The sequence below is a fragment of the Myotis daubentonii genome, chromosome 1, assembly GCF_963259705.1.
Source record: "Myotis daubentonii chromosome 1, mMyoDau2.1, whole genome shotgun sequence".
NCBI lineage: Eukaryota > Metazoa > Chordata > Mammalia > Chiroptera > Vespertilionidae > Myotis > Myotis daubentonii.
This window is the reverse complement of record NC_081840.1, coordinates 198,913,004-198,939,788: the sequence shown is the minus strand read 5'-3', so window position 1 is coordinate 198,939,788 and position 26,785 is coordinate 198,913,004. Positions and strand designations below refer to the sequence as shown.

At 39.7% G+C, this 26,785-nt stretch overlaps 1 protein-coding gene across 4 annotated transcripts; it reads left to right on the top strand.

Annotated features, from left to right (window-relative positions):
• Nucleotides 1–866: 866 nt before the first annotated feature.
• On the top strand, nt 867–26,413 carry REST (RE1 silencing transcription factor). 4 transcript variants are annotated; one of them, XM_059670277.1, is made up of 4 exons: nt 867–1,203; nt 3,554–4,457; nt 15,303–15,386; nt 20,868–26,413. In XM_059670277.1, exons 2-4 carry the CDS (start codon nt 3,563–3,565, stop codon nt 22,730–22,732), a joined length of 2,844 nt encoding a protein of 947 aa, XP_059526260.1. In that variant the 5' UTR covers nt 867–1,203; nt 3,554–3,562; the 3' UTR covers nt 22,733–26,413. The 4 variants fall into 4 exon arrangements, with proteins under 4 accessions (XP_059526260.1, XP_059526267.1, XP_059526250.1 ...); XM_059670284.1 differs by lacking the exon at nt 867–1,203 and adding an exon at nt 1,878–2,010; XM_059670267.1 differs by lacking the exon at nt 867–1,203 and adding an exon at nt 2,282–2,556.
• Nucleotides 26,414–26,785: the final 372 nt, after the last annotated feature.

The following is a 26,785-nucleotide window of genomic DNA, read 5'->3' as shown; positions in this document are numbered from 1 at the left end:
GAGCTTCTGAGAACTGGCATGATTTAAAGTATCAAAGACAGACTAAGCAGGCAGTTCTGGTGTAAACTGAAGGGGTGCATAAATCTCTCTGCCATATTACTGTGTGCCAGGCATTAGGCAGGGTTACTCCATAAAACATGGGAAGCCAGGCTCCTTTCCGACACGCGGTCACCAGGCAGCCTCCATGTCCTCATCGCCCTTCTCTACCCCCCCCCCCCCTCCCGTAATCCGAGGGTAATTTCTCCACTGAAGTCCTGCTTTGAAGGCTCAGCAATGACCTACTGCGACTACGGATTTGTCCGCTCATTACTCATTCTGTTTTGCGTCCGAGATCTTCCCGAAGCGTTTTCTTCTCACAACTCAAGAACCGACTGCGTTTTTCTCGTTGACTGTTTACAATTTAGAACGCATTTTTACTGTTGAAACTTAAAAGCGGAGTTTAATTAGTCAAGTGGCTATGGGTGGAGCCTTGAAGAGATTAGGAAGGGTATTTTCGAGCGCTTTAGACTTGAAAGGCGGGCGACAATAGTTCTCAAGAGTCTGGTCTCAGCCTGCAGATTTTTCTTTGAACAGCTCTACTCTCAAGCGTGCACGCCTGGGCTGGGGGCTGACTTCCCTGTTGCTTTTGGAATAAGAAACCAAGGAGCGCTGGGCTTGCCTTTTTTTCTTCTTTTTCTTCTTCTGACCTAAGGGCAGCAGTGAGGGGCCCAGCGGATTAGGTGAGGCTGCCCCTAGGCGCACCCGTCCCCAGCCCCGCTCCGGCCCAGCGCTCCCCACCTCGGCCAAGGGGCGGGGCGCGCCCCGCGGGCGCGCGCGGGCGGCGAAGTGGGCGTGTCCCGCGGGCGCGCGCGGGCGGCGGAGGGGGCGTGTCCCGCGGGCGGCGGCGGCGGCGCGGGCCGGGTGCGCGGCGCAGCCTCCTGTGCTGGAATGTGCGGCTCCCGCGAGCTTGCGGCGCAGCAGCAGAGCGAGCGCCGCCGAGGCCCCGGGCCCCAGACCTCGGCGGCGGCCGGGACAGCAGGGCGAGAGCCCGCGGCCTGAGCACTCCGCAGCCCCACTCCCGGGCCTTCGCGGGCCTCGACGGCCCCAGCGCCCAACTTTTCCACCCTCCCTCTCCCCTCCCCCGAAACTCCTGCAACAAAGAAAAGTAGTCGGAGAAGGAGCGGCGACGCCAGGTCCCCAGCCCCTCCTGGCCGAGGAAGGCCGGTAAGCGCGGCGCGGGGCCGGGGGCTCGGGGCGGGTGGGGGAGGGCCGGCCGGGCGGCGGCGGCGGCGGCGCCCGCGGGAGGGGGAGGGCGCGGAAGGACGCGGAGCGAGGCGCTGTCCAGGGCTGATTTGCAGATACTGTGGCTCCGGCGGCGGCGGCGGCCGCGCCGGACGGGGGCGGGCGGCGGGACGGGATCGGGTTACACCGGCGCGGCCCCGGGGGGCTGGGCCGGGGGCGTCCGTGGGGAGCGGAGCGGCGCGGGGACCCCCTCCCCGGTCGAGGCCGGCCTCTGCCTCCGCGCGGGCCCGGCGCCTCTCGGAGTCGGGCGCCGAGGCCGCGGCGCGGAGCTGCGTGGGGCCCGAGTCCTGAAACTTCCTCCTCGCCCTCCCGCTGCTCGCAGGTCCCGCCGCAGCCCCTCGCGGCCCGCGGCCCACGTCCCCCTCCCTTAGCGGCCTCTCCCTTTCGCCGGAAGGCGCCGTTGAGTGCGGCCGGGCGGGTTGAGTCAGCCTGGGGCCCGGGCGGTTCCGCCAATGGGGCTGGACAGCGATTTCTGCGCTCGGGCCGCTTCCCCGCCGCGGCGCCCCGCGCCCGGCCGCCTCGCCTCCCGGGGCGGCAGGACGAGGGCGCGCGTCCCGCGGGGCGCCGTGGGGGAGTGAGCGCACAAACTTCCGGGGGGCGGCCGGCGCGCGTGGGGGGCCCCCTCTGGCGCTCGGGGCGGGCGCCTCGGGGGGGCGCCGCGGAGCCTGTCGGCCCTGCGCGGAGGGCTCGCCCGGGAGCCGGGAGAGGAGCAGGGACGCCGGCGACGCGGTAACTTTCCTCTTCCCCGGCGCGGGTCCGAGGGCCGGAGCGGGGGCTGCTGCCCCGGGGGAGACGCTGTCTGGCCCGGCGGCGCCCCGAGTTGGCCCTCCTGGCCTTTTTTGGTGTTGGGGAGCCCAGGGAAGGCCTCAGGGCGAGGGTTGGGGCAGCTCCCGCGAACTGGTGTGTAAATGTGTGCCGCGAGCGGGGCGAGCCGAGAGGAAGCGAGAGCGCCCGAGTTTGCAAAGAGCTGCTTTGTGTTTGGTATTTTGAGAAAATGGCCGAATGCCTATTTCAGCCAGGAATGCCGCCGCCGAGGCAGGCGCCGGGGGCAGCGGCGCGTAGGAATCCGTGCAGCACGTTGGGGTTCGGAGCTTTGCTCGGACGGTCTGCCGGACACACGTTGAGATTTCTTGAGGGGTGGTCGTGAGGGTTGGGGGGACCATTAGGAAAGTCGATGTTTGGGTAAATAACCGAGGAGCCCGGACGATCAGCCTTGGGAAAGCTTTTGCCCTCGGTTTGTTTTCTGTGATGGCATTTGATTCCAACTTTTTGCGGGTACGTATAACTCAACCGGTTTGCGTTCATACGCTTCGGTGAAACGGATTACTTTTTTTTTTTTTTGTATTTTGGGTTAAACTTTTTTAGTTTTCTTGCCATTTATTTTGACTTTTCTAATTTGCAAGAGAACACCTCCTTTGAGAATAGCACCTTTGGGATGGAGCCTGGTTAAGACGGTTTAAAAAGCCCTACATGTTTTCAAGAAGGTGATCTTGTAATGGCTTCCACTAGGCAAGTAGGCCAAGTCAAGCACAGTGCAAGAAAGTTGCTGATTGTCGAGTTGAATTGTATGATTACTTTTAGTAGGTGGTTTGAAAGATTATTTTCAGTTTTGACTACACCAAACTTACTTTTTCGCAGGAAAAAAGGTCCATAATTTTTTTCCCCCCTTAAACAGGTCAAATCAGCAAAAAATAAGAAACAAAGTGATACTTTTTCACAGTAGTTTTCTCCTCTGGAGTTAGTTGAGGTAATGTGAATTTAAGTTCAGTTGACCAATTTATTACAGGCTTCTACTTTCTAGACATGTTTGTCTGGCTTTTGGATTTCTCCCTTTTCTGATTTAGACCAGTAAATGTTGGAGGATTTGGGAGGCTAGTTGTTTACTATTCACATATTGAATTTTAAAAGTAATTTAATTAACATTAAAAATGAAAGCTTCTGTTTTGTTTGTTTTTTTGCATCAGAAAAGTTAAAAGTGCTTGCCAGTGGTAGACCTACTTGGTGGACCTAATTATGTCAAAAATTTGATAAAGTTTTTCGGAGGGGGGGGGAATAGACATTTTTTTTTTTGGTTATGCAGTAAAGAATTTGAAATTACAAAAAGATTTTAAAGGCTTCTTTTTAGTAGTTAATGAAGTTCATTGAGCTTAGAGATTATATTGGAAATGTGTTTTTTGAAAGATATGAAGAATTACGGTAGTGTTTTGGTTTTAGACCAGTAAAAATTGTGTTTAAACTGGTGCTTTTGTGTTTTGTTTTGTTTTGAATTCAGAATACAGTTATGGCCACCCAGGTAATGGGGCAGTCTTCTGGAGGAGGAGGGCTGTTCAACAGCAGTGGCAACATTGGCATGGCCTTGCCTAACGACATGTATGACTTGCATGACCTCTCCAAAGCTGAATTGGCTGCTCCTCAGCTCATCATGTTGGCAAATGTGGCCTTAACTGGGGAAGTAAATGGCAGCTGCTGTGATTACCTAGTTGGCGAAGAAAGGCAGATGGCAGAATTGATGCCTGTTGGGGATAACAACTTTTCAGATAGTGATGGAGAAGGACTTGAGGAGTCTCCTGAAATAAAAGGTGAACCCAGTGGCCTGGAAAACATGGAACTGGAAAGTTTGGAACTCAGTGTTGCAGAACCACAGCCTGTGTTTGAGGTATCAGCTGCCCCAGAAATTTACAGCTCAAATAAAGAGCTTCCTCCTGAGACACCTGGAGCAGAGGACAAATCCAAGACCTTGAAGACAAAACCCTTTCGTTGTAAGCCATGCCAATATGAAGCAGAATCTGAAGAACAGTTTGTGCATCACATCAGAGTTCATAGTGCCAAGAAGTTTTTTGTGGAAGAAAGTGCAGAGAAGCAAGCAAAAGCCAGGGAATCTGGCTCTTCCACTGCTGAAGAGGGAGATTTCTCCAAAGGCCCCATTCGCTGTGACCGCTGTGGCTACAATACCAATCGATATGATCACTATACTGCTCACTTGAAACACCATACTAGAGCTGGTGATAATGAGCGAGTCTACAAGTGCATCATTTGCACATATACCACAGTAAGCGAATATCACTGGAGAAAACACTTAAGAAACCATTTTCCAAGGAAAGTATACACATGTGGAAAATGCAACTATTTTTCAGACAGAAAAAACAATTATGTTCAACATGTTCGAACTCATACAGGTAAGAGGACCTTTGCAGTCCATAACTTCAACTCACTTCTGATAGTTAATTGAGTGGGTAGTTAACAATAATGCTAAAAAAAAGGGGGGGAGGGACTGGGTTCAAACCCTGATTCGATTATTTGCTGTCTTTGAACATGTTATTTATTCTCTGTGCCTCAGTTTCTCCATGGAGGTAACTATACTATAGAATTAACCCTTTGCGGTCGTATAAAATTTGGACATGGGTGTCGTACTGGTCGGATTTAATTTCCATTGAAAGAGCAGTGATACATAACATGCAAGATTATGAAGGATAAACAAGATTTATTAATTCTTTCTTGGAACTACGTCACTACTAGTAGAATCACTACAAACGTTATCACTTTCTACGTCAGAGTCAGTATTCAAGGTGCCAAAATAAAACTCTTCATCCTTACTTTCAGATTCGCAGTACACTTCTTTCGATAACTTTCTTTTTGCCATTTTGGAGTATTATTTTGAAATATCTTAACAAGCGAGAATGCCTAATTACAGTTAAACGTAATTTGTAAAGCTTTATTTGAAATTCTGCGAAGTATCTCCAAAGCTTGTCGATTTCTTCACTCTCAAAAGGCGACTGACTCGCCGCGGTGTTTTGCATGGCAAGTGTGGAATGACCACATTTGTTTATATTGTTTCGTTATCTCCGATTTGTCAGGGCAGTGTTTTGGTTCGTGACAAGGTCGCTTAGACACTTAAGAGCTTTCAGAGAAATTATGAACTGATACATGAATGAATAGAGTTAAGATTCGGACGGTTCCTTGCTGTGGTGGCTGAGAGTAGACAAACGACCGCAAAGGGCTAAAGGATCTAGTGAGGAACACAAATCAAGTACTGACTGTTATATGGAAGAATATTCAAGAGAAATCTTACCAATGTTCTTTCTAAAATACATACTTTAACAACTTGGGATAGACCATTTAGCCAGCTTAGACTACTGTTTTTGTTAGAAGATGTATTTAGTTGGCAGTGAATACATCTAGATGCATACAGTAGTTTCCCGAAGGAATTTAGAACTTTGATAAAAAGAAAAAAACTAACCCCTGCATAACCACATTTAACAGAGCCTCAAACTATTTAAAACATTTGACTTGGGATATTGAGCTCCTAAATGGAACAACTTGTCCCCCAAACACAGAAATGTGAGAATTTTTTAAAGTATTGGTGGCATTATCACTCAAATTATTTTCCTAAGAAAGCAACCACATGTGGAAAATGCAACTATTTTTCAAACAAAAAGTAATGTTCAGCATATTTGAACTCATACAGGTAAGAGGACCTTTCTAATTTATAAGTAAGTGTCTTCTTTCAAAAAAATGGAACAATCTTAAAAATAGAAACAATTGCAAACATCTCAAAAGTAAAGAGAATGCTACACTGCACCAACATATACCCAACAGTTAGAAATATTTTGTCACATTTTGCAATTCATTTTAAAAAAATAACAGCTTTATTGAGATATACTCTACTACCACACAATTCATCTATTTAAAGTTACAATTCAGTGGTTTTAATATATTCACAGTGCTGGAGAGAATTATGCTAGGTGAAATAAGCCAGTCAGAGAAAGGCAAGTACCATATCATTTCACTTAATATGTGGAATCTAATGAACAAAATAAACACAAATAGAAAACAGACACCATGGTAATTACCAGAGGGGAAGGATGGGGGGGGGGGGGGTAGAAGAAGGTATGTGGGGCTTTCCTTGCCTATAGCATGGTGAACGTTCCTAAAACCTGCCAAACTTTCTGTAAGAAGTGTGGCAAGCATCAACCCCACAAAGTAACACAGTACAAGTAGGGCAAGAATTCTCTGTATGCGCAGGGAAAGTGGCGTTATGACAGGAAGCAGAGTGGCTATCCTGGGCAGACTAAGCCGATTTTCTGAAAAAAGGTTAAAACTACAAAGAAGATTGTGCTGAGGCTTGAATGTGTTGAGCCCAACTGCAGATCTAAGAGAAGGCTGCCTATTAAGAGATGCAAGCATTTTAACTGGGAGGAGATAAGAAGAGAAAGGGTCAAGTGATCCAGTTCTAAGCTTCATATTTTGTTTTATTATATGACAATAAAATCTTGATATGTTCACTTCAAAAAAAAAAAAGAAGGTATGTGGGGATAAATGGTGATGAAAGGAGACTTAGGGTGGTGAACATAATACATTTTACAGTTGATGTATTAAAAGAATTGTACACCTGGAACCTATATAATTTTATTAGCCAATGCTACCCCAATAAATTCAATTAAAAATGTATATTCATAGTGTTGTGCAGCCATTACCACTATCAATTTTAGGACATCTTCACCCAAAAAGAAACTGTCAGTAGTCACTTCCCATTTCTCCTCAGTACCTCTTAATTGTTGGCTTTTAAATTTACTTTAAAATTTTTGTAATTAGGAATCTCATTTTTTCAAATAAATGTTTGTAACTATAGGTAGTTACTTTTTAAAAACATTTTTTTAAAAAAATATATTTTATTGATTTTTTTACAGAGAGGAAGGGAGAGATATAGTCAGAAACATCAATGAGAGAGAAACATTGATCAGCTGCCTCCTGCACACTCCCCACTGGAGATGTGCCCGCAACCAAGGTACATGCCCTTGACCGGAATCGAACCTGGGACCTTTCAGTCCACAAGCCGATGCTCTATCCACTGAGCCAAACCGGTTACGGCTAAAAACATTTTTATTGATTTCATAGAGGAAGGGAGAAGGAAACGTTAATGAGAATCATTGATCGGCTGCCTCCTGCACGCCCCCTACTGGGGATTTACCCTGCAACTCGGCTTGTGCCCTGACGAGAAGTGAACCCTGACCTACTGGTTCATAGGTTGATGCTTAACCATTGAGCCACAGTGGCCAGGCTGGTAGTTATTTTAATTTACATTACATTTTCCTGGTAAGGGTTGGTACTTTTCAGGTCTGATTACTGGTCTGAACAATCTAGTACTGTACTCTTGGGTCACAAGTGAAAAGGGACTATTGGGATGCTGTTTGGTTGTAGGAGTTGTGTCTCTGTAGAACTGAATCCCACAGGTGAAAGAGAGATACTGGGGAGGTAAATTGATATTGCTTTGCGTGAGTGGTAGATTTTAAACTTGGAGGTGAAATTCCATTGAAGGAAAGAAGCCTGCAGCAAGATTTCTTTTTTTAAAAAAAAAAAATATTTTATTGATTTTTCACAGAGAGGAAGGGAGAGGGTTAGAGAGTTGGAAACATTCATTGATCGGCTGCCTCCTGCACACCCCCTACTGGGGATGTGCCCACAACCAAGGTACATATCCTTAGCCAGAATCGAACCTGGGACCTTTCAGTCCGCAGGCCAACACTCCATCCACTGAGCCAAACTGGTTAGGGCTGCAGCAACATTTCTAAGCCCCAGCAGATGGCTTCTGCATTTAAAGTTTTAAATCTAGTCAAGTAGCCTAGCCAGCAGCATTGCTCAGTGGTTGAGCATTGACCTCTGAACCAGGAGGTCATGGTTCGATTCCCGGTCAAGGCACATGCTTGGGTTGCTAGCTCGATCTCCCCGGTGGGGGTGGGAGGGGAGGTGCAGGAGGCAGCTGATCAATGATTCTCTCTCATCATTGATGTTTCTATCTCTCCCTCTCTGAAATCAATAAAAAAAAATATATAAAAAAATCTAGTCAAGTAAAAGAATTTGTAGTCCTTTGGAATTTGTTGTAACCTATAAATGAATGTCTCCATGCCAAAGCATTTTATTTCAAAACTAAAGAAGTTCAAACATTACAAAAATACTATATAACTGAAGTGCATGACTTTTATGTGTACACCTTGATGAAGTTTTATGAATATATATATTCATAACCACCATGCAAGTCAACAGAGACTATTACCAGCACCCCAGTGCCTTTGTCGTATTAAATTTTGGGGGTGGGGGAGGGCAGTTTCAGTTTGATAACTTCAGAACTGTTGGGTCACTGAACTGTTTAAAAGTGTCCCCCAGAGCTAAAACTGTTTTCTTTTTTATTTTATTGAATTTATTGGGATGACACTGGTTAAAAAAAATTTTAAATGTTTTCAACAATAATCTAAATGGTTGATTTAACATTTTTAGAAGAAAAAAGAAAATGAAGACAGTTGAAAAGATTTCAGTTTTTGTATATTTCCAGTTTTTTGTGTAAAGAGTTATTTTAAAAATAGGAACTCTACTTTTTGCCATTTCTTAATTTATATTGTAGTGGTTATTTTAATCTAGTCATAGTATAGGTCAGTGGTTGGCAAACTCACTAGTCAACAGAGCCAAATATCAACAGTACAACAATTGAAATTTCTTTTGAGAGCCAAATTTTTTTTTTTTAAATATATTTTATTGATTTTTTTACAGAGAGGAAGGGAGAGAGATAGAGAGCTAGAAACATCGATGAGAGAGAAACATCGATCAGCTGCCTCCTGCACACCCCCTACTGGGGATGTGCCCGCAACCCTGGTACATGCCCTTGACCGGAATCGAACCTGGGACCTTTCAGTCCGCAGGCCGACGCTCTATCCACTGAGCCAAACCGGTTTCGGCGAGAGAGCCAAATTTTTTATTTATTTTTTATTTTTTTTTATTTTTTAATTAAATCTTTATTGTTCAGATTATTACATTTGTTCCTTTTTTTTTTTCCCCCCATAACTCCCCTCCTCCCAGTTCCCGCCCCACCCTCCGCCCTCACTCCCCACCCACTGTCCTCATCCATAGGTGCACGATTTTTGTCCAGTCGAGAGAGCCAAATTTTTTAAACTTAAACTATATAGGTAGGTACCTTAATTAAGGTACTCCTAAGGCTTGGGAAGAGCCACACTCAAGGGGCCAAAGAGCCGCATGTGGCTCGCGAGCCGCAGTTTGCCGACCTCGGGAATAGGTGGCTATATTTCACGTAGTTATACCATCCATTACTTAACATTTTCTCCACATTAATTTGAGGTTGATATTTTCACAATAAGATTATATATTATATAGCTAACACTGGTTGTATGGATTTCACATTTTATTGTCAAACCAATTTGGTCTTTATGCTTTCTAAAAAGATTTTTCCATCCTATTACCTTGTGATTTTTATTTTATTTTTTTGAGAATTTTTATTTGAGCCCAAACTGATGACAATTACTGGGAAGCAAGATCTCCAATGCTTCTTACCTTTTGATTAAAAAACCCCACAATTTGGTGGTATATAAATGGAAGGATAATTTGATTATGTAAATTCTGAGAGTATCTCTGCTATTAAACCCATGGCTCTAAATATTGTATTTCTGAAAATAAATTAATCTAGTGCTGAACAGTAGAGATAAGAAATGACAGCAGAATCACTTATTTCTCATTAGGTAGTCTAGTTTTCAGAGTAAATGAGTTTCTTTTATTGAGTAATCAATGCTAGGTTCTTTATTCTATTCTATGCTAATCTTAGAACAACCCATTAATGAAACAGGTTTGCCAGACATTAGCCTTTGATTACTTACTGAGAGGAAAACTGGTTTAAAAGCTTGAAGTGCTGGGCCCAAGGTCACATACAAGAGATTTGAAATTCGAATCTCTTTATAGGTAATTAGTATGGTGGGGATGAGGATTGTTTTCATTAGTCTTAAATAAAAAGATTTTTAATTTTGTGGCTTAGATATTTAACCAGTTCACAAATTGTACTTTATTTTTTATTTTATATTGATTTTTTTAGATTGAAAGGAAGGAGAGACTGAGATTGAGATTGATTTGTTTGACCCATCTTTGCATTCATTGTGCCCTGCCTTGGATCGAACCAGCAACCTTGATATAGCTGGACAACATTCTAACCTACTGAGTTACCTGGTCAGGGTCACAAATTCTTCTTTAAAAGATGACATTTTTGCCTGTATGTGTGACTGAAAAATCACTGTTTTGTAGATTGTGCCTATAGTGTAGAATTGCACAGATAGACTCAATCTATTTTGTTATAAAGAATTTAAAAGTAAATTATTCTTTATTGATTCTTCATGTTAATCTACACTAGTATTTAATTCTATTTCATTAACTTTTAAAATAACAGCTTAATAGAATTTACATGCCATACAATTCACTATGGATAGGCCTGTTCTGGACATTTCATATATAAAGTATCCTCAAAAAATGTATACACACTGAGTAATTATAAAGACAGTGTTTATTTAAATATATTTCATTTTCAAAATTGAGCTATGAGCTATTAAAGTATGTATACATTTTTGGGGGGACACCCTGTATATGGAATCATTCAATATGTGGTCCTGTGGGATTACCTTTTCCCCCCTTAGCAAAATGCTTTCCAAGTTCATTCATATTGTATGTACAATACTTATTTTCCTTTAATTGCCATATAATTTTTTATGGGCACACAACATTTCTTTTTATTTATTTTTTTAAAATATATTTTATTGATTTTTTTTACAGAGAGGAAGGGAGAGGGATAGAGAGTTAGAAACATCAATGAGAGAGAAACATCGATCAGGTGCCTCCTGCACACTCCCCAGGATGTGCCCGCAACCAAGGTACATGCCCTTGACCGGAATCGAACCCGGGACCCTTGAGTCCACAGGCTGATGCTCCATCCACTGAGCCAAACCAGTTAGGGCACAACATTTCTTTTTAAATTTAAATTATTTATTATTTATTACATATGTCTCCTTGGGTGTACAACATTTTGTTTATCCATTCATCAGTTAATGGGTGTTTGGTTTGTTTACACTTTCTGGCTATTATGAAAGATGCTATTATGAACATTTCTTGAACAAGTTTTTGTGTGGACAGAAGTTTTTTTTTAACCTATCTATCTATATGGAATTGCTGTGCCGAATAGGTAACTAACCATGTTTAATCATATGAGGAACTGCCAATTATTTTCTGAAGTGGCTGCATTAATTTTACAATCCCAGTAATGTATAAGGGTTTCAATTTCTCCACATCCTAGCCAATATTTGTTAATATCTGCCACTTTGATTGTAGGCAACCAAGTGAGTATGAAGTCTTCATCTTATTTTGATTTGCATTTCCCTCATGGCTAATGATATTGTGCATTTTTCCATTTTCTTACTGGCCATTTGTGGATATTCTGTAAAGAACTACTTTTTTTGTTAAATTAAATCTTTATTGTTCAGATTATTACAGTTGTTCCTCTTTTTCCCCCCATAGCTCCCCTCCACCTGGTTCCCACTCCACCCTCTGCCCTCCCCCCTCACTGTCCTCATCCATAGGTGTACAATTTTTGTCCAGTCTCTTCCCACACCCCCCACACCCCTTTCCCCCCTGAGAATAGTCAGTCCACTCCCTATCTATGCCTCTGATTCTATTATATTCACCAGTTTATTCTGTTCATCAGATTTTTTATTCACTTGATTCTTAGATTCACTTGTTGATAGATGTGTATTTGTTGTTCATAATTTGTATCTTTACCTTTTTCTTCTTCTTCCTCTTCTTAAAGGATACCTTTCAGCATTTCATATAATACTGGTTTAGTGGTGATGAACTCCTTTAGCTTTTTCTTATCTGTGAAGCTCTTTATCTGGCCTTCAATTCTGAATGATAGCTTTGCTGGGTAGAGTAATCTTGATTGTAGGTTCTTGCTAGTCATCACTTTGAATATTTCTTGCCACTCCCTTCTGGCCTGCATAGTTTCTGTTGAGAAATCAGCTGACAGTCATATGGGTACTCCCTTGTAGGTAACTGACTTTTTTTTCTCTTGCTGCCTTTAAGATTCACTCTTTGTCTTTTGCCCTTGGCATTTTAATTATGATGTGTCTTGGTATGGTCCTCTTTGGATTCCATTCCTTTTGTTTGGGGTTCTCTGTGCTTCCTGGACTTGTAAGTCTATTTCTTTCACCAGGTAGGGGAAGTTTTCTGTCATTATTTCTTCAAGTAGGTTTTCAATATCTTGCTCTCTCTCTCTTCTTCTGGCACCCCCATAATTCGGAAGTTGTCCCAGAGGCTCCTTACACTATCTTCATATTTTTGGATTCTTTTTTCTTTTTGTTTTTCCGGTTGGGTGTTTTTTGCTTCTTCGTATTTCAAATCTTTGACTTTATTCTTGCAATCCTCTAGTCTGCTGTTGGAACTCTGTATAATATTCTTTATTTCAGTCAGTGTATGCTTAATTTCTAGTTGGTCCTTGTTCATATCCTCGAGGGTCTCACTAGATTTCTTGAGGGTCTCACTAAGTTTATCGGTGGTTTCTAGAAAATTCTTGAAAAACCTTATAAGTGTGGTTTTGAACTCTATATCCTGTCGTTTGCGTTCCTCCATTTCTGTCATTTGTGACCTGTTTCTTTGTCTCCACATTTTTTATGCTTCCCTGTGTTGTTAGAGTGGCTTTCTGTGGTAGGTGTCCTATAGGGCCCAGTTACCTGAGGTGGACACTCTTGGTGCACCCCTTTGTGGGCTTGTAGTTAAGCCTTGATTGTTGTAGGTATCACTGGGCGGAATTGACCTCCAGGCCAATTGGCTGTGAGAATCAGCTGTGTCTGCAGTGGGAGAACTTCTGTGCTGGAGACACCCTTCTGGGGCAAGACTTGCTTCAGTGGGGTTTTGGTGCTCACTGAGTCTGCCCCCTGAGTGTGTCCCTTATGGATCTGAGGAGTTGTAATCTGGATGGTCCCACTCTGACCACTGGGTACACTGGCTCTTGGATCTCTAAGGAGGTGCTAATTTAGCCTCTACCTGAGGCTACCCAGCAGGAGCTATGGAGAGATCTGCAAATTCCTCTTTGGGGTTTGGAGCTGCCTAGGTGAGGCCCAGCTGTGAAGCAGTAGAAGCTGCTGTGGGGCCTTGGGCCTTTTGGAAGTTCTGGGTCTCTCTGACCCAGCTGCAGATTGTTAGTTTATCAGATTGCAAAGGGCCAGGCCTTTCATAAGAGCCTCTGTGCACAGCTTGGGTGGGGTGGGGTCTCAGGGAATCAACAGGGCAGAGCAAATAGCTATGGTTGATCCTCAGTCCTATCCTAAGAGGCCCCGAGTCTCAGTGTCCCGATAATCGCTGCAAGCACCTCTGAGAGAAAGCCGCCCTCGAGTTCCAGCCGCTGCCAGACAGTCCAGTTTCTCCCTGTATGAGTCTGGGTCCCCAGAGACTCGTCCAGAACAGGAGTTCAGAGCAGTCGGGAGCTTGAGACTCCCTCCCGATTGAAAAAGACAACTGTGTCCTCAGTTGCCAGTCCTTTCCACGTGCGCCCCCGTACCTCTGCACTTCTGCACCTCCTCTGAGTCTCAGTGTGCTTTTCTCTTTCCTTCTAGTTGTAGAATTTCCACTTAGCCAGCCTTCCTGTGGTTCTGGATGATGTCCGTTTTGTCTTTTAGTTGTATTTTTGAAGTGGTTGTGTGAGGCAGCAATTTCCTGTGTTTACCTATGCCGCCATCTTGGTTTCCTCTGCAACAACTTCTTTCAAGAACTACTTTTAATATTTTAAAAACTATCTTAAAATTCTTCCAGGTAAAAGTAGTCATTCTATGCTATGAGTTATTTACAGCTAATCTATAGCTACCAGCCAATTACAATTGAACAGTTACATTTACATTTCTCAGTCATCACCACATTCTTCTTTCTTTATTCTCTTCCTTGTTTAATTTTATTAGACACATGTGTTGCTATATCTTACTATGTAGACAAAAAATAATAATTGATATTTATTGAGGGCTTTTTATGTGCCAAGACAGTGTTAAGTACACTGCATGTATTAAATTCTCACAATTCTAAAAAGTGAAGGTACTGTTACTTTTCTAGATGCAGAAACTTGCTCAAGGTTGTAATTATTATCTATGGCCAAAGACTAGATGAAACAAATTTTCAAACTTAAAAAAAGTTTGTGGTTGACAACCCACACTCAAAAACAGACACATTTCCTGTCTTTGTGTCTTAAATTCTTCAGTACTAAATCACTGGCCTCTCATCTTCAATTGCTCTGTTTATGGTTTTATGAATAAAATTTGTTTTAACACTGACATTTCATAACAGCTGTATCTACCACTGGAAATTTTTAGCTAAACACAGCAAAATCCCTGCTCAAAAGCATTCTTGCTTTAAACTAACAATTTCAAATGGTAGATTTATCCTTTTTTTTTTTAAGTGTTTTTTTTTTTAATTGATTTCAGAGAGGGAGGGGGGAGAGAGAGAGAAAGAGAGAGAAAAGCAGCAATGATGAGAGAATCATTGATCGGCTGCCCCCTGAGCTGGGATCGAGCCCACAACCTGGACATATGCCCTGACTGGGAATTGAACCTTGACCCCTTGGTTCATAGGTTGACGCTCAAACACTGAGCCACGCTGGCCGGGCTAGATTTATCATTTTTACAAGGATTTTTAAAAAGTTAGCCAAGCCCTAGCTGGTTTGGCTCAGTGGATAGAGCATCGGCCTAAGGATAATTCTAAATTAAAAAAAAAAAAAATGCTCCTTGATGCCTTAACAAGATTACTTTCTCAGTAGTTAACGTTTAATATAGTCTGGCTAGGTAGCTTCAGTTGGTTACCCGGCCTGTTAGGGCACATAAAAGAATCAACCAATGAATGCATAAATAAATGGGGCAACAAATTGCCATCTCTCTCTCTTCCTTCCTCTCTCTAAAAAATCAACAAGTTTAATGTAATAATATGTAGTATTTCTGTGAAAATTAAAAGTGCTATAGAATTCAGAAAGCCAGTGATAGTGTCAGCAAAGTTGAAATGATGTATTTAAACCCTATATGAAATAACTTATATTTCTAATACATTTACATAAGTTGACTATGTGCCAGGAATATGAAAATAATACACAGTACTGATAATTGTATATAATATTAGTGATAATTATGTTTGCCTTATTTTATCATATTTAAGCACTAATTATATTTTTTCAGGAGAACGCCCATATAAATGTGAACTTTGCCCTTACTCAAGTTCTCAGAAGACTCATCTAACTAGACACATGCGTACTCATTCAGGTTGGTAAGAAATGGGAACTTTTCTATCATTTATAGTAAATTACCATTATAAGGAAGTTCTAGACCTGGAACTGGGTAATTATTTATGATTACATTTTAAAATATAATTTAGAAACTAGTTAAAAATCAGTATTCTATTACTATGGAGTTCTATTTAAAAGGGGGATTCTTAATGAGTCCATAGGTAGAACTTTTGTAAATGTAAATGTGTACTTTTCTGGGAGGAGGGTTCTTAATTTTCATTAGCTCTTCAATAAATTCAGTGACACATAGACCAAGGCTGGTTAATGCTTTTTGAACAACTCCTACTTTCTCAGACTCCTTCAACACAGTATGACACCAAATTTTATAGTGTGTGGTTGCCAGGCTCTATGGCAGTGATGGCGAACCTTTTGAGCTCGGCATGTCAGCATTTTGAAAAACCCTAACTTAACTCTGGTGCTGTGTCACATATAGAAATTTTTTGATATTTGCAACCATAGTAAAACAGAGACTTATATTTTTGATATTTATTTTATATATTTAAATGCCATTTAACAAAGAAAAATCAACCAAAAAAATGAGTTCGAGTGTCACCTTTGACACGTGTGTCATAGGTTCGCCATCACTGCTCTAGGGATTCCTTCTGAGCTTCTCAGGTCTTGAAATTTGGATTTGTTCTATTTTGAAAGTTGATAGGGCTTCTCTGAGGAATGATATACAAAAGCCTACCTTTAAAGAATTATACGTAATTTGAGATATTAATTTACTAGCCTATAATAGGATTCAGACAGTAACAAGTAGGAGGTTCATGTACTACAGTGAAAGATCAGGATCACCAACCAGAATTGGACCCCAGTATCAAGCTGGCCAAGTTAAAAATATCAGTCTAGGTGGTCTTGTGATTGATAATTATTTCATTTTGGCCATGATTGACCCTTGGTGAACTTCATATCTCCTTTCAGATTTAGAATATACGATATGTATCCCTGTGGGCAAACTATGCTAAATACAATCTTGTTGTTTACAAACATCTATGTAGACCAAGCACGTCAAACTCAAAGGTTAACCTGGGCCACATAAACAAGGTTTAAGTTTATGTGGGCCGCAAAAAAACAAAAGCTTCAATTTTCATAGAAACATAGGTTTTTTTTCTATACAGACATGCTGAATACTAAGGGCTGAAGTAAATAATTGTTAACATGAAATAATAGAACATTTTAATAAAAATCACTGTTTTTTTCTTGAACATTAACTTACCAGACACTGAATAACTGCACAAATTAATAAGCGTAATGCAAATAAACCTATTTTCTTGTTCTCCAAAAGCGAAATATTTTCTGTTGCACACACCAAACAAGTCAGTCCACTATTAATGACGTGGCAATGAGATGCTGAAATATTTGCTGCTAGTATTAGGGGAGAGAAATGGTGCACCTGCCTGTAAGGCGCATAAGGGAAATGAATGCAATACAATTATAGTAATCAGTCATGAGCGAACGTTGTAGTTCGTTATTAATAATTATGTATAACAGGATATTGTAAAAATTAAGTTACGGAATTTTTATTAAAACGTATCTTATATACCGTTATATTGGCTGGGCCACAAAAATATTCATCGTGGGCCGCATGTGGCCCGTGGGCCACAAGTTTGACATGCTTGATGTAGACCTACCTCCCTTAAGTTAACGGTTACTGTAAATCTGTGTGTCCAGTTGGGTAGCCACTAGCCGCATGTGGTTATTGAGCTTGTGAAATGTGGTTGATTGGAATTGAGTTGTATAAATACTAAAACTCAAACAGTATGAAGACAATCCAAATACTCTATTTTTAAAATATTAATTACATGTTGACATAATATTGAATATATTAGGCCAAATAGTAAATCCATTTTACGTTTGTAATGTGACTACTGGAAAATTTAAAATTAAGTATGTTGCTTGCATTTTTTAAAAAAATATATATGTTTTAATTGATTTCACAGAGGAAGGGAGAGAGAGAGAGAGAAACATCAGTTATGAGAGAGAATCATTGATCTTCTACCCTCTTGCGAGCCCCACACTGTAGATCAAGCTGCAACTTGGGCATGTGCCCTGACTGGGAATTGAACCATAACCTCCTGGTTCATAGGTTGACACTCAACCACTGAGCCGTGCTGGTTGGGCTTGCTTGCATTTTATTGTTATTGAATATAGCTGTCTTATGTCAGTGATAAGACTGGTTATAGTACAGATTCTGATTTATGAAGGGGTCACATAGTATGCTTGCTAGCCTTTCTTGACCCTACATGCCTGTCATGTTAATATATACTTTGAGTGTACCTTCTAAATCTCCAAAGCTATTGAGTTGGATCACTTAACCAGAACCTGGCTATGTTACCTTTCAGTGTTTCCTGGTTTCATTTTCTGAGGGTAACTTGGATGATATCTAAAGCTTTGCTGAGTCTAGTAGACATATGTCCTGTTAGTGGATAGTATGCTCTAGCCCTTAAATAAAACATTTAAAAAAGCTTTATACGAGTTAATTCATTTAATTATCCTATCCTATATAACAAAACCCTAATTTGCAAATTGACCGAACCACAGGACAACGGGTTGCTATGCCGTGAACTGACCGCCAGGGGGCAGATGCTCGATGCAGGAGCTGCCCCCTGGTGGTCAGTGTGCTCCCACAGAGGGAGCTCTGCTCAGCCAGAAGCCAGGTTCACGGCTGGAAAGCGCAGCAGACAGTTAAGGAGCGAGGAGTCCCGGACTGTGAGAGCCCCGGACTGCAAGAGGGATGTCTGCTGGCTTAGGTCCGATTCCACCCCACCCCCACCCCCCACCCCCCCGTGGACATCCCCTGAGGGGTTCCAGACTGTGAGAGGGCACAGGCTGGGCCGAGAGACTCACACATAGACACACACACACAGTGCACGAATTTCTAGTGATATATGAGTTCTAGTACCATTTTACAAATGTGGAAACTAAGGCATTGAAGAAATGTGACCATTTTTCTTGTAGAATGCCCTCCTTCTGGATTTGTCCTTACTTGCTTTTTCATGGTGTCATTTAGTTTTTTCTCTGTCCCTGTGTCTTGTATTACTTATATGCCGGAAATTAAATCTAAATGCTTGATACTTCATGATTTAAAGTCATATATCTGGTTGACCTGTACTATTAGAATGACAAAGTACTTGTATCTTCATTGAAATACTTTTGTCATTGTATAAGTATGTATCTATGGTGTTTTTATAATCTTTGCCTGAACAATTTTGAGTGTGCTAACTGTTGTTTTGGGTTTTCTTTGCTATATGTTTTCTTTTGAATTATTATTTTTTAAAGATTTTAAAAATATATTTTTTATTGATTTTGGAGAGGGAGAGGGAAAGAGAGATAGAAATATCAATGATGAGAGAGAATCATTTATTGGCTGCCTCCTGCATGCCCTCTACTGGAGATTGAGCCCACAACCTGGGCATATGCCCTGAGTGGGAATTGAACCTTGACCTCCTGGTTCATAGGTTTATGCTCAACCACTGACCCACACTGGCCAGGCTTCCTTGCTATTCTTTTTGAACTATTCTTTAAAACAAACAAAAAACTATACCATACTTTATTTTTTTAAATATGTTTTTATTGATTTTGAGGTTTTCTAATACAAGCAGGATTTTATGGCAATAGAAGGAAAATTGGAGCAAGTAAATTATGCTGCCATCAAATTTTAAACAGATTTCTACATCTTCCCATTCCTTGACTAATGCTTGCTATGTAAATATCCTCATTTACTAGGGTTTTTAAAATGGTGCTATTTTCCTTATAATTCTTTAATTATCACAAATGTTTATTCAGAGGTAGGGTTTATGTGGATAGGCAGGATATGATGACTCCTCCCTTCCCCCCAATACTAAAAATTAACCAGTTTGTTCCTACAGGTAATGCATAGAGGGTGCCTGGCTAACTGCCCATGCTAAATGTTTATATGACTAAATAATCTAAATATTAGATTAAGTATATACCTGAAACCCATATAATTTTCTTAACCACGAAGTCACTCCAGTAAATTAAAATTAAAATTTTTAAAAGAAAAGAATATTTTATAGGTGAGGAAATGAGCCTTTAGAGAGTTTTCAGTACCTTGCTCAAGATCTCACAGTAAATTGCAGAATCCCATATTTGATCACCCAGATATTCTTACTCCAAAACAGTTCTTAACTATTATGCCACCTATCTTTGCCTATTCTTGTCTGTATATATAAAACAAATGCTTGTCTCCATTGAGGTGATTCACTGGCGAGAGGACAAGATACGGCCAAGCACTATGGAGTAATGTAGCATGTTGTAGAAACTTATTTACAAATTTGTTAATGAACTAACATGGAAAAGAGTTGTCCACTTAGCTACATGTCCAATCTGATGCACTTGGATATGTATTTGTTTCTGTGATCAAGTGTTTTATCATCAGACATTTTCTAATCATATAAAGCATACCATCTACATCTACATGGTTTTACTTAATGTCTGAGTAGCTTTGCTTTATGAAAATATTAAGATGTGATATGAATTTGAGAATGTTTGAGAGATGAATTTTCATAAATGTCAAATTTCCATTTTTCTACTATGCATTCCATTGGACCAGTGGGGTATGGATACCATTTGGTAATATTTACTAGTGTGTGATCTAGAGGGGTATGTATTCAGGTAGAATGTGTTACTCTTATGCCTTTAATTTGGGGGTGGGGGTTCTGGTTCTGTAATGTACCTGTGATTATTACTTTGTTTGCTTATTTTACATACCATATCTATTTGTATGTCCCTTCAAATTTACCTAGTTTCTTTGGCCGTTTTTAAAAAGAAGGTGGGTAAAAATCAAGGAGAGATTTCTGACTAGGCTATATTTTTGCTTTAAAATAGCATCTTTGGCATTGGGAAAATTTGCTGAATGACGCTTGATAGCTTTTGCCTTGATGGATAAAAGGGTTAAATTTAAAGGGGGAAAAAAGGCCCTTTGCTCCCTGAGGCTAACACAGTGTTTTAAAACTTGTGTGGAAGGTCTGGGAGTATAGCTTAGAATATAAGTTATTTCTTTAAAGTCTCAAGACTTATCTTTAAAATATCTGAATTTTATATTCCACTCCATTATACTTTTTTTAACTAAACATAAAACATTTGAAGTTATTTTCTTTGAGGGTCCTCACTCCAAAATTACCATCCAGAGCTGAACTTGGCCAGTAATTGTTGTGTATTAACAAATGTCTGCACTTTAATAGTTCTTGAGAGCCTTACGTTGATAAAATTTTTAGATGATGATGGCTGTGAGATACTTATTTCTTCATTTAGTTTCACAATCAATGTCAAGGGATGGAGAAAAGATATACAAGTAAATATGGTAAATGTAAAGTGCATGAAATTGTTTTCAATATATAGTTTTTGTGGGTTTTTTGTTAGCATAATCCAATTCCTTATATTTTAATGATCTTGCATTCATTTTTTAATATGTCTCTGACGTCTCATTTACTTTTAGGTGAGAAGCCATTTAAATGTGATCAGTGCAGTTATGTGGCCTCCAATCAACATGAAGTAACTCGCCATGCAAGACAGGTTCACAATGGGCCTAAGCCTCTTAACTGCCCACACTGTGACTATAAAACAGCAGATAGAAGTAACTTCAAAAAACACGTGGAGCTCCATGTTAATCCACGGCAATTCAATTGTCCTGTATGCGATTATGCAGCTTCCAAGAAGTGTAATCTGCAGTATCATTTCAAATCCAAGCATCCCACTTGTCCTAATAAAACAATGGATGTTTCAAAAGTGAAACTAAAGAAAACCAAAAAGCGAGAGGCTGACTTGCCTGATAACAATAATACCAATGAAAAAACAGAAACAGAGCAGACAAAAATAAAGGGGGATGTAGCTGGAAAGAAAAGTGAGAAGTCTGTAAAAGTGGAGAAAAAAGATAATGCTTCGAAAGAGAAAAAGCCTTGTAGTAATGCTTCAATCCAGGTGACTACCAGAACTCGGAAATCAGCAATGGAAACTAGAGAGATGGATGTGCATTCAAGAACCAATGCAGAAAAAAACTGTAAAACCAAGAAAAGCAAAAGGAAGATGGAAGCTGAAGCCCATTCCATACAAGGTCCTATTAATGATGAGCAACCTGTGACAAAGAAGAAAAAGAAGACAGAAAGCAAACCCAAAAATAGTCAGGAAGTACCAAAGTGTGAGAGCAAAGTGGAGGACAATAAAAAGCAAAATACTTGTGTGAAAAAAAGTACAAAGAAGAAAACTCTGAAAAATAAATCAAGTAGAAAAAGCAGTAAGCCTGCTCAGAAGGAGACTGTTCAGAGAGGGCCTGCTCAGACAGAGCCGCTGCCACCCATGGAGCCTCCTCAGGTGGGGCCTGTTCAGACAGAGCCTCCTCCTCCCATAGAGCCTGCTCCGATGGAGATTGTTCAGATGGAGGAGCCTCCTGCCATGGGGCCTCCTCCTCTTGCGGAGCCTCCTCCTGTTACCGAGCCTCCTCCTGTTACCGAGCCTCCAATTCCCAAAAAGTCTCCTCGCAAAGATAATAAAAAGGAAAAGTCTAACATGCAGAGTGAAATGGCAAGGAAGGAGCAAGTCCTTATTGAAGTTGGCTTGGTGCCTGTTAAAGAAAGCCAACTTCTAAAGGAAAGTGCAAGTGCACAGGATTTCTTACCACCATTGCCAAAGGAAAACTTAAAAGAGGAGGAGTCAAAAGACCAAAAATTACTCACTGAATGTGAAGGAAGTAGAGAAGCCCCAATTCAAAAAGTAGAAGCAGAAGAGGCAGATAAGAGTCTAGCTGTTGTCAAGGAATCTGCCAATATTTCATCCTCTGAACAAAACTTGAATATGCTAGAGGGTGAAACTTCAGATGGTAAACAGCAGACTGACACTAGGCTTTGTGAAATGGATATGGATACAGATGAGAACAAAACAGAGAATCTCCCTGAAAAAGACTCGGCAGTTGAAGAATCAGTTTCACCACCTCTTCTTCCTCTACCAACAGAAAAACAAGAAGCAGTGTCCAAAACTGCTGTCGCATCACCTCCTGTTACCATGGCAGTAAATGAGTCTCAGGAAATGGATGAAGATGAAGGTATCCATAGTCATGATGGAAGTGACCTAAGTGACAACATGTCGGAGGGCAGTGATGATTCTGGATTAAATGGGGCCCGGCCAGTTCCACAAGAAGCTAGTAGGAAAAATGCAAAGGAAGCCTCGACAGTCAAGGTGGCTGAGGGAGATTTTGTTTGTATCTTCTGTGATCGTTCTTTTAGAAAAGAAAAAGATTACAGCAAGCACCTCAATCGCCATTTGGTTAATGTATACTTCCTTGAAAAAGCAGCTAAAGGACAGGAGTAAATTAAACTTGCGAAAAGGCTTCAATTCTTAGTTTGTGAGGTCCTATTACATTTTATATTCCTTTATACTAGTAGACAACCATTTAATTTTAAAATTGCTTTAATTAGTGTCCAGTGTTGATTTTTAAGTGACACTCTTTTTCGACACTCTCTTTCTTATGATTCTCTCTACCTATTGTATACATTTTAGCAAATCCAAGGGAGTTAGTGTACTAAACCAGCAGACACCTAAATCTGTTAGCTTACACATTTAATTGAAACTAGAAGGCCAAGGTGGCATAGCATTTTATTGCTTTGTTTAGCTATAACTTGTCAGTTTACCCCTAATGTCTGTCTTCCTGTTTCAGTTTAGTTTATTCTTAGTTTCTTATGTAGCTCTATAAAAATTGGCATGCTTAAATAGCAAATTACTTGAAGAATTTGCCTGCTTTATATACAGTTAGCACTTTAAAATTTTTTTAGAGATGAGAAGAGACATTTAAATTGAAGAAAAATTCTCCAAGCAATGGACATTGTTTCAGTCCAGGTATTTACTCCTGAGTTTTGATCAATATTTCTTATTTGTGTATGTTAATTGTCATAAAAACAATGATTTTTGGTGTTTCTTTTCTTTTTCTTTCTTTTTTTTTTTTTGGTGCTTTAATGGCTTAAGATATTGCACATTTTTTTTTTAACCTATGCAGTTAAATTTTTTCCTAGAAATAGCATTTGTGTTGAACAGTAACACTTTACACATATATATGCATGTTTATTTTGTCCTTTTTGGAGGGATGCTTTTAGTCTTGTTTGCAAAAGGGCAGTTTTTCTTTTGCTGCAGTTGTCTTTTTTGCAGAATATTAGTGTGTCCAAGTTGGTGAGCAAATGAAACATACAGGTTCAAGTCATTAATTTTGATTTTCACATCTTATATCTATAACTGTATCTCATATAAGTTATTTATTTTATATGGATGTAGTAAATTCACAGCTCTCAGCTTGAACTTTGCAATAAATGAACCACTAGACTATATTGATGGGTTTTTCTCTCAAATACCAACCATAAGTAAAATTTATTGGCCTGTTTTAGTACACTACTACTTAAATGTACAGTGTTAAGTCATATCTTTGAGGAAAACCTTTTTTCATAGATGGTTGGTGTCCATATGGCTACTCAGCTGAGTAAACAATTTTGACATTTGGAAATTGCAAACCTGGAATTAAGAGACAGATAACACATTCAAATTATACAAAATATCAATTGTGAGATTCCAAAGCCATAACAATTATACAAAAAAACCTAGGATGAGAAGAAGGTAGTATGAGTGCTGGTAGACCAGCCACTACTTCCTATGAATACAGTGAAAAAGGCTGGTGAACCTTAATTACAGTCCAGATTTAAAAATCACACTTTCTCAGGGATCTCCACAAACGAGTGGGTTTCCTGGCTGTCACTGTGACAGCCTCTTTGTACAGGTGAGGCCTCAAATGAAATGCAGCTATCTTGGTGTTCCTATACTTTGTAGGAAAAAATGTATATTCCCAAACTTACTTTGTTTTGATAGGTTCTTTGGCCAGTCGCCAAAGAATATGAAAGAATCCAACAGGATTTTTCTTGTTTATAGTAGTTATTCATTGCAGTAAAAATAAACTATGATCCCAATAAGGAATCTTAAACAATTCTGATCTTCCATTTTCTATTCTGAAATAACCATTTCATATTTCATTTATTTTCTTCTCTCTGGTAATCTCTTTGAGGTGTAGGTTGCAGAGTTTGATAGTACAACATGAAAAAAGATTAGGAAAAGCGTTGAAGTATGGGTGGAAAAATTGTTAAAAATTTAGGAGTGAAGTTTTAGTTAAAAGACATTTGAACTTTGAATTGACTGGGAGACCAAAGATTCAAAGAAGATGATACTCTCAAGACGTGAGGAGTGAATTGTGTGTTAATAGTGTGTTTTGTGTGCATGAATGGAAATTTGTAAATGATGTTGAATTCTAGGTGAATTCTTGGCTCCGACAATCATTGTCAACAGAAGATCAAGCTGCAAATATTTATGTTTTAAAACTTAAATTATAAAGCTAGTTAAATATTTCTAACAACTAGTTTTGATGTTCATGGGTACATTTTATGTAAGTTACCTTTTACATTATGAAAAAATTCATATTCAGTACAGATTGGAGATTGGGAATCAGTTTGGGGGAGAGGCTTTTGTAGATTCTTTCATACTAAAGAAAAACATTTGACTTCTTGGGAATTGACTTATTTTCTTATCTAGTTTTAAAGACGAGAATGCTAAATGAAAATATGAAGGAAAGTAAAACTCCTTATTGTTAAATTGATCCATGAAAACATTGTTATTAGAAATTGGGTAGGGCTTTTGAGGCCTTTCTTCCAGAAAACAAAGACTTGATTGTCAGGCCTATATTAGGTTCTGAACCTTAATGCCTTGTATTTGTACTTATTAAAAATTGTTTCAGTAAAAAGCATATTAATAATATGAACTTCTGGTCTAGTTGGGAGTTCTTCCATTTGAAAAATGTGATATTTGCATGAAACTGAATCTTTGTGTTTTCTCAGTTTCCCCTCCACTGGATAGAATTTAAGCTAGACTTCCCTTTTGATAAAGAAAAAAAAGTGAACATGTTATTTGTAAATTGATGTTTAGTGACTAGAGATAAACTTGAAATACTAGAATACATTATAAGTCTAATCCTAGGTAGTCTTATGAAAATGTATCTCTTAATTATCTTTTGAATCTATTGTTTTCAATATATTTTAAGTTATATATTTTCTCTTCAGAGCTGCTTCTTTCAGGCGCTTTTTTTTTATTTTATTGAAGTGTAATTGACAAGGGGCAACATTTTTTTTTTTTTTTTTACAAGGTTTCTTATAACTATGGCTGGATGTTTTCACTAGTCTTCCAAGAAGGGTCATTTTATTTTTTAGAGTCACTTCTAAAGTCCTGTGGTCTTTAACTTAGGGACTATTTTTTATATGAGTGCTAATAAATATTTAAACCCAAGTAGACCTCATTACATGTCACCCTATGAATGTTGACAATGGAAGGGACTACCTTGCCTGTAGTATATCAGTACTGGACTGAAAAGCTGGGGAAGGAATATAATTTTCTTTTTTGCATAAATCAGAAAAATAGCTAGTGTGTGGAGTTTCCTTCTTGACCTCAGCAGATAAACTGAGCTGATAGTGTTAATTCAGATTCAGGAAATTATCTGAATCCTGCTTTGTGTAGATTTGCAATCTACATGCAATATTGACTAAAAAAAATAGCTTTTCAGTTTCACATGTATACATAGGCTTTCCCCACTCTTTTCAGCATCCATTAGTTAGTTAGTTATTGAACTTTGTAAACTGGCATTGAAACATTGCAACACTGTTTTGTTGTACCAATTTTATAAACTTACAGTGCAATACGTGTTATTTTTCAGAGACAAACCAAAGGATAATTTCTCAAGGTTCTTGCTGCCTGCTTTAGCAGCCTTTGGAGGATCTTTTATATACATTTGTAATAGATGAAAAATAAAACATTGCAAATCTTCTTTCTTTTTCTTTTTAATGTTTAAACCATGTACCAAGTTTTTGGTCCAAATCATGTAAAATAAGTTAAACTTAAATTGCATTCTATTAACCAATATGAGTGTATTTCTGTAAGCATAGTTATGTTGAAATAAAGTTTTTAAAAGCATATTATGCCTTTGTTTATTATTGGCACATCAGGTATCAAGGAATCCAGGTTTATTTTGCTGAAATTGCAAATGTATTAATATTCTAAATTATTTTTCTCCAGACAACCCATAGTGTCTAAAAAGGTCATAGCAATCTTTATTGCTTGGGGTAACAATCTAGTGCAGTGGTTCTCAACCTTCCTAATGCCGCGACCCTTTAATACAGTTCCTCATGTTGTGGTGACCCCCAACCATAAAATTATTTTCGTTGCTACTTCATAACTGTAATTTTGCTACTGTTAGGATTCGTAATGTAAATATCTGATATGCAGGATGTATTTTCATTGTTACAAATTGAACATAATTAAAGCATAGTGATTAATCACAAAAAC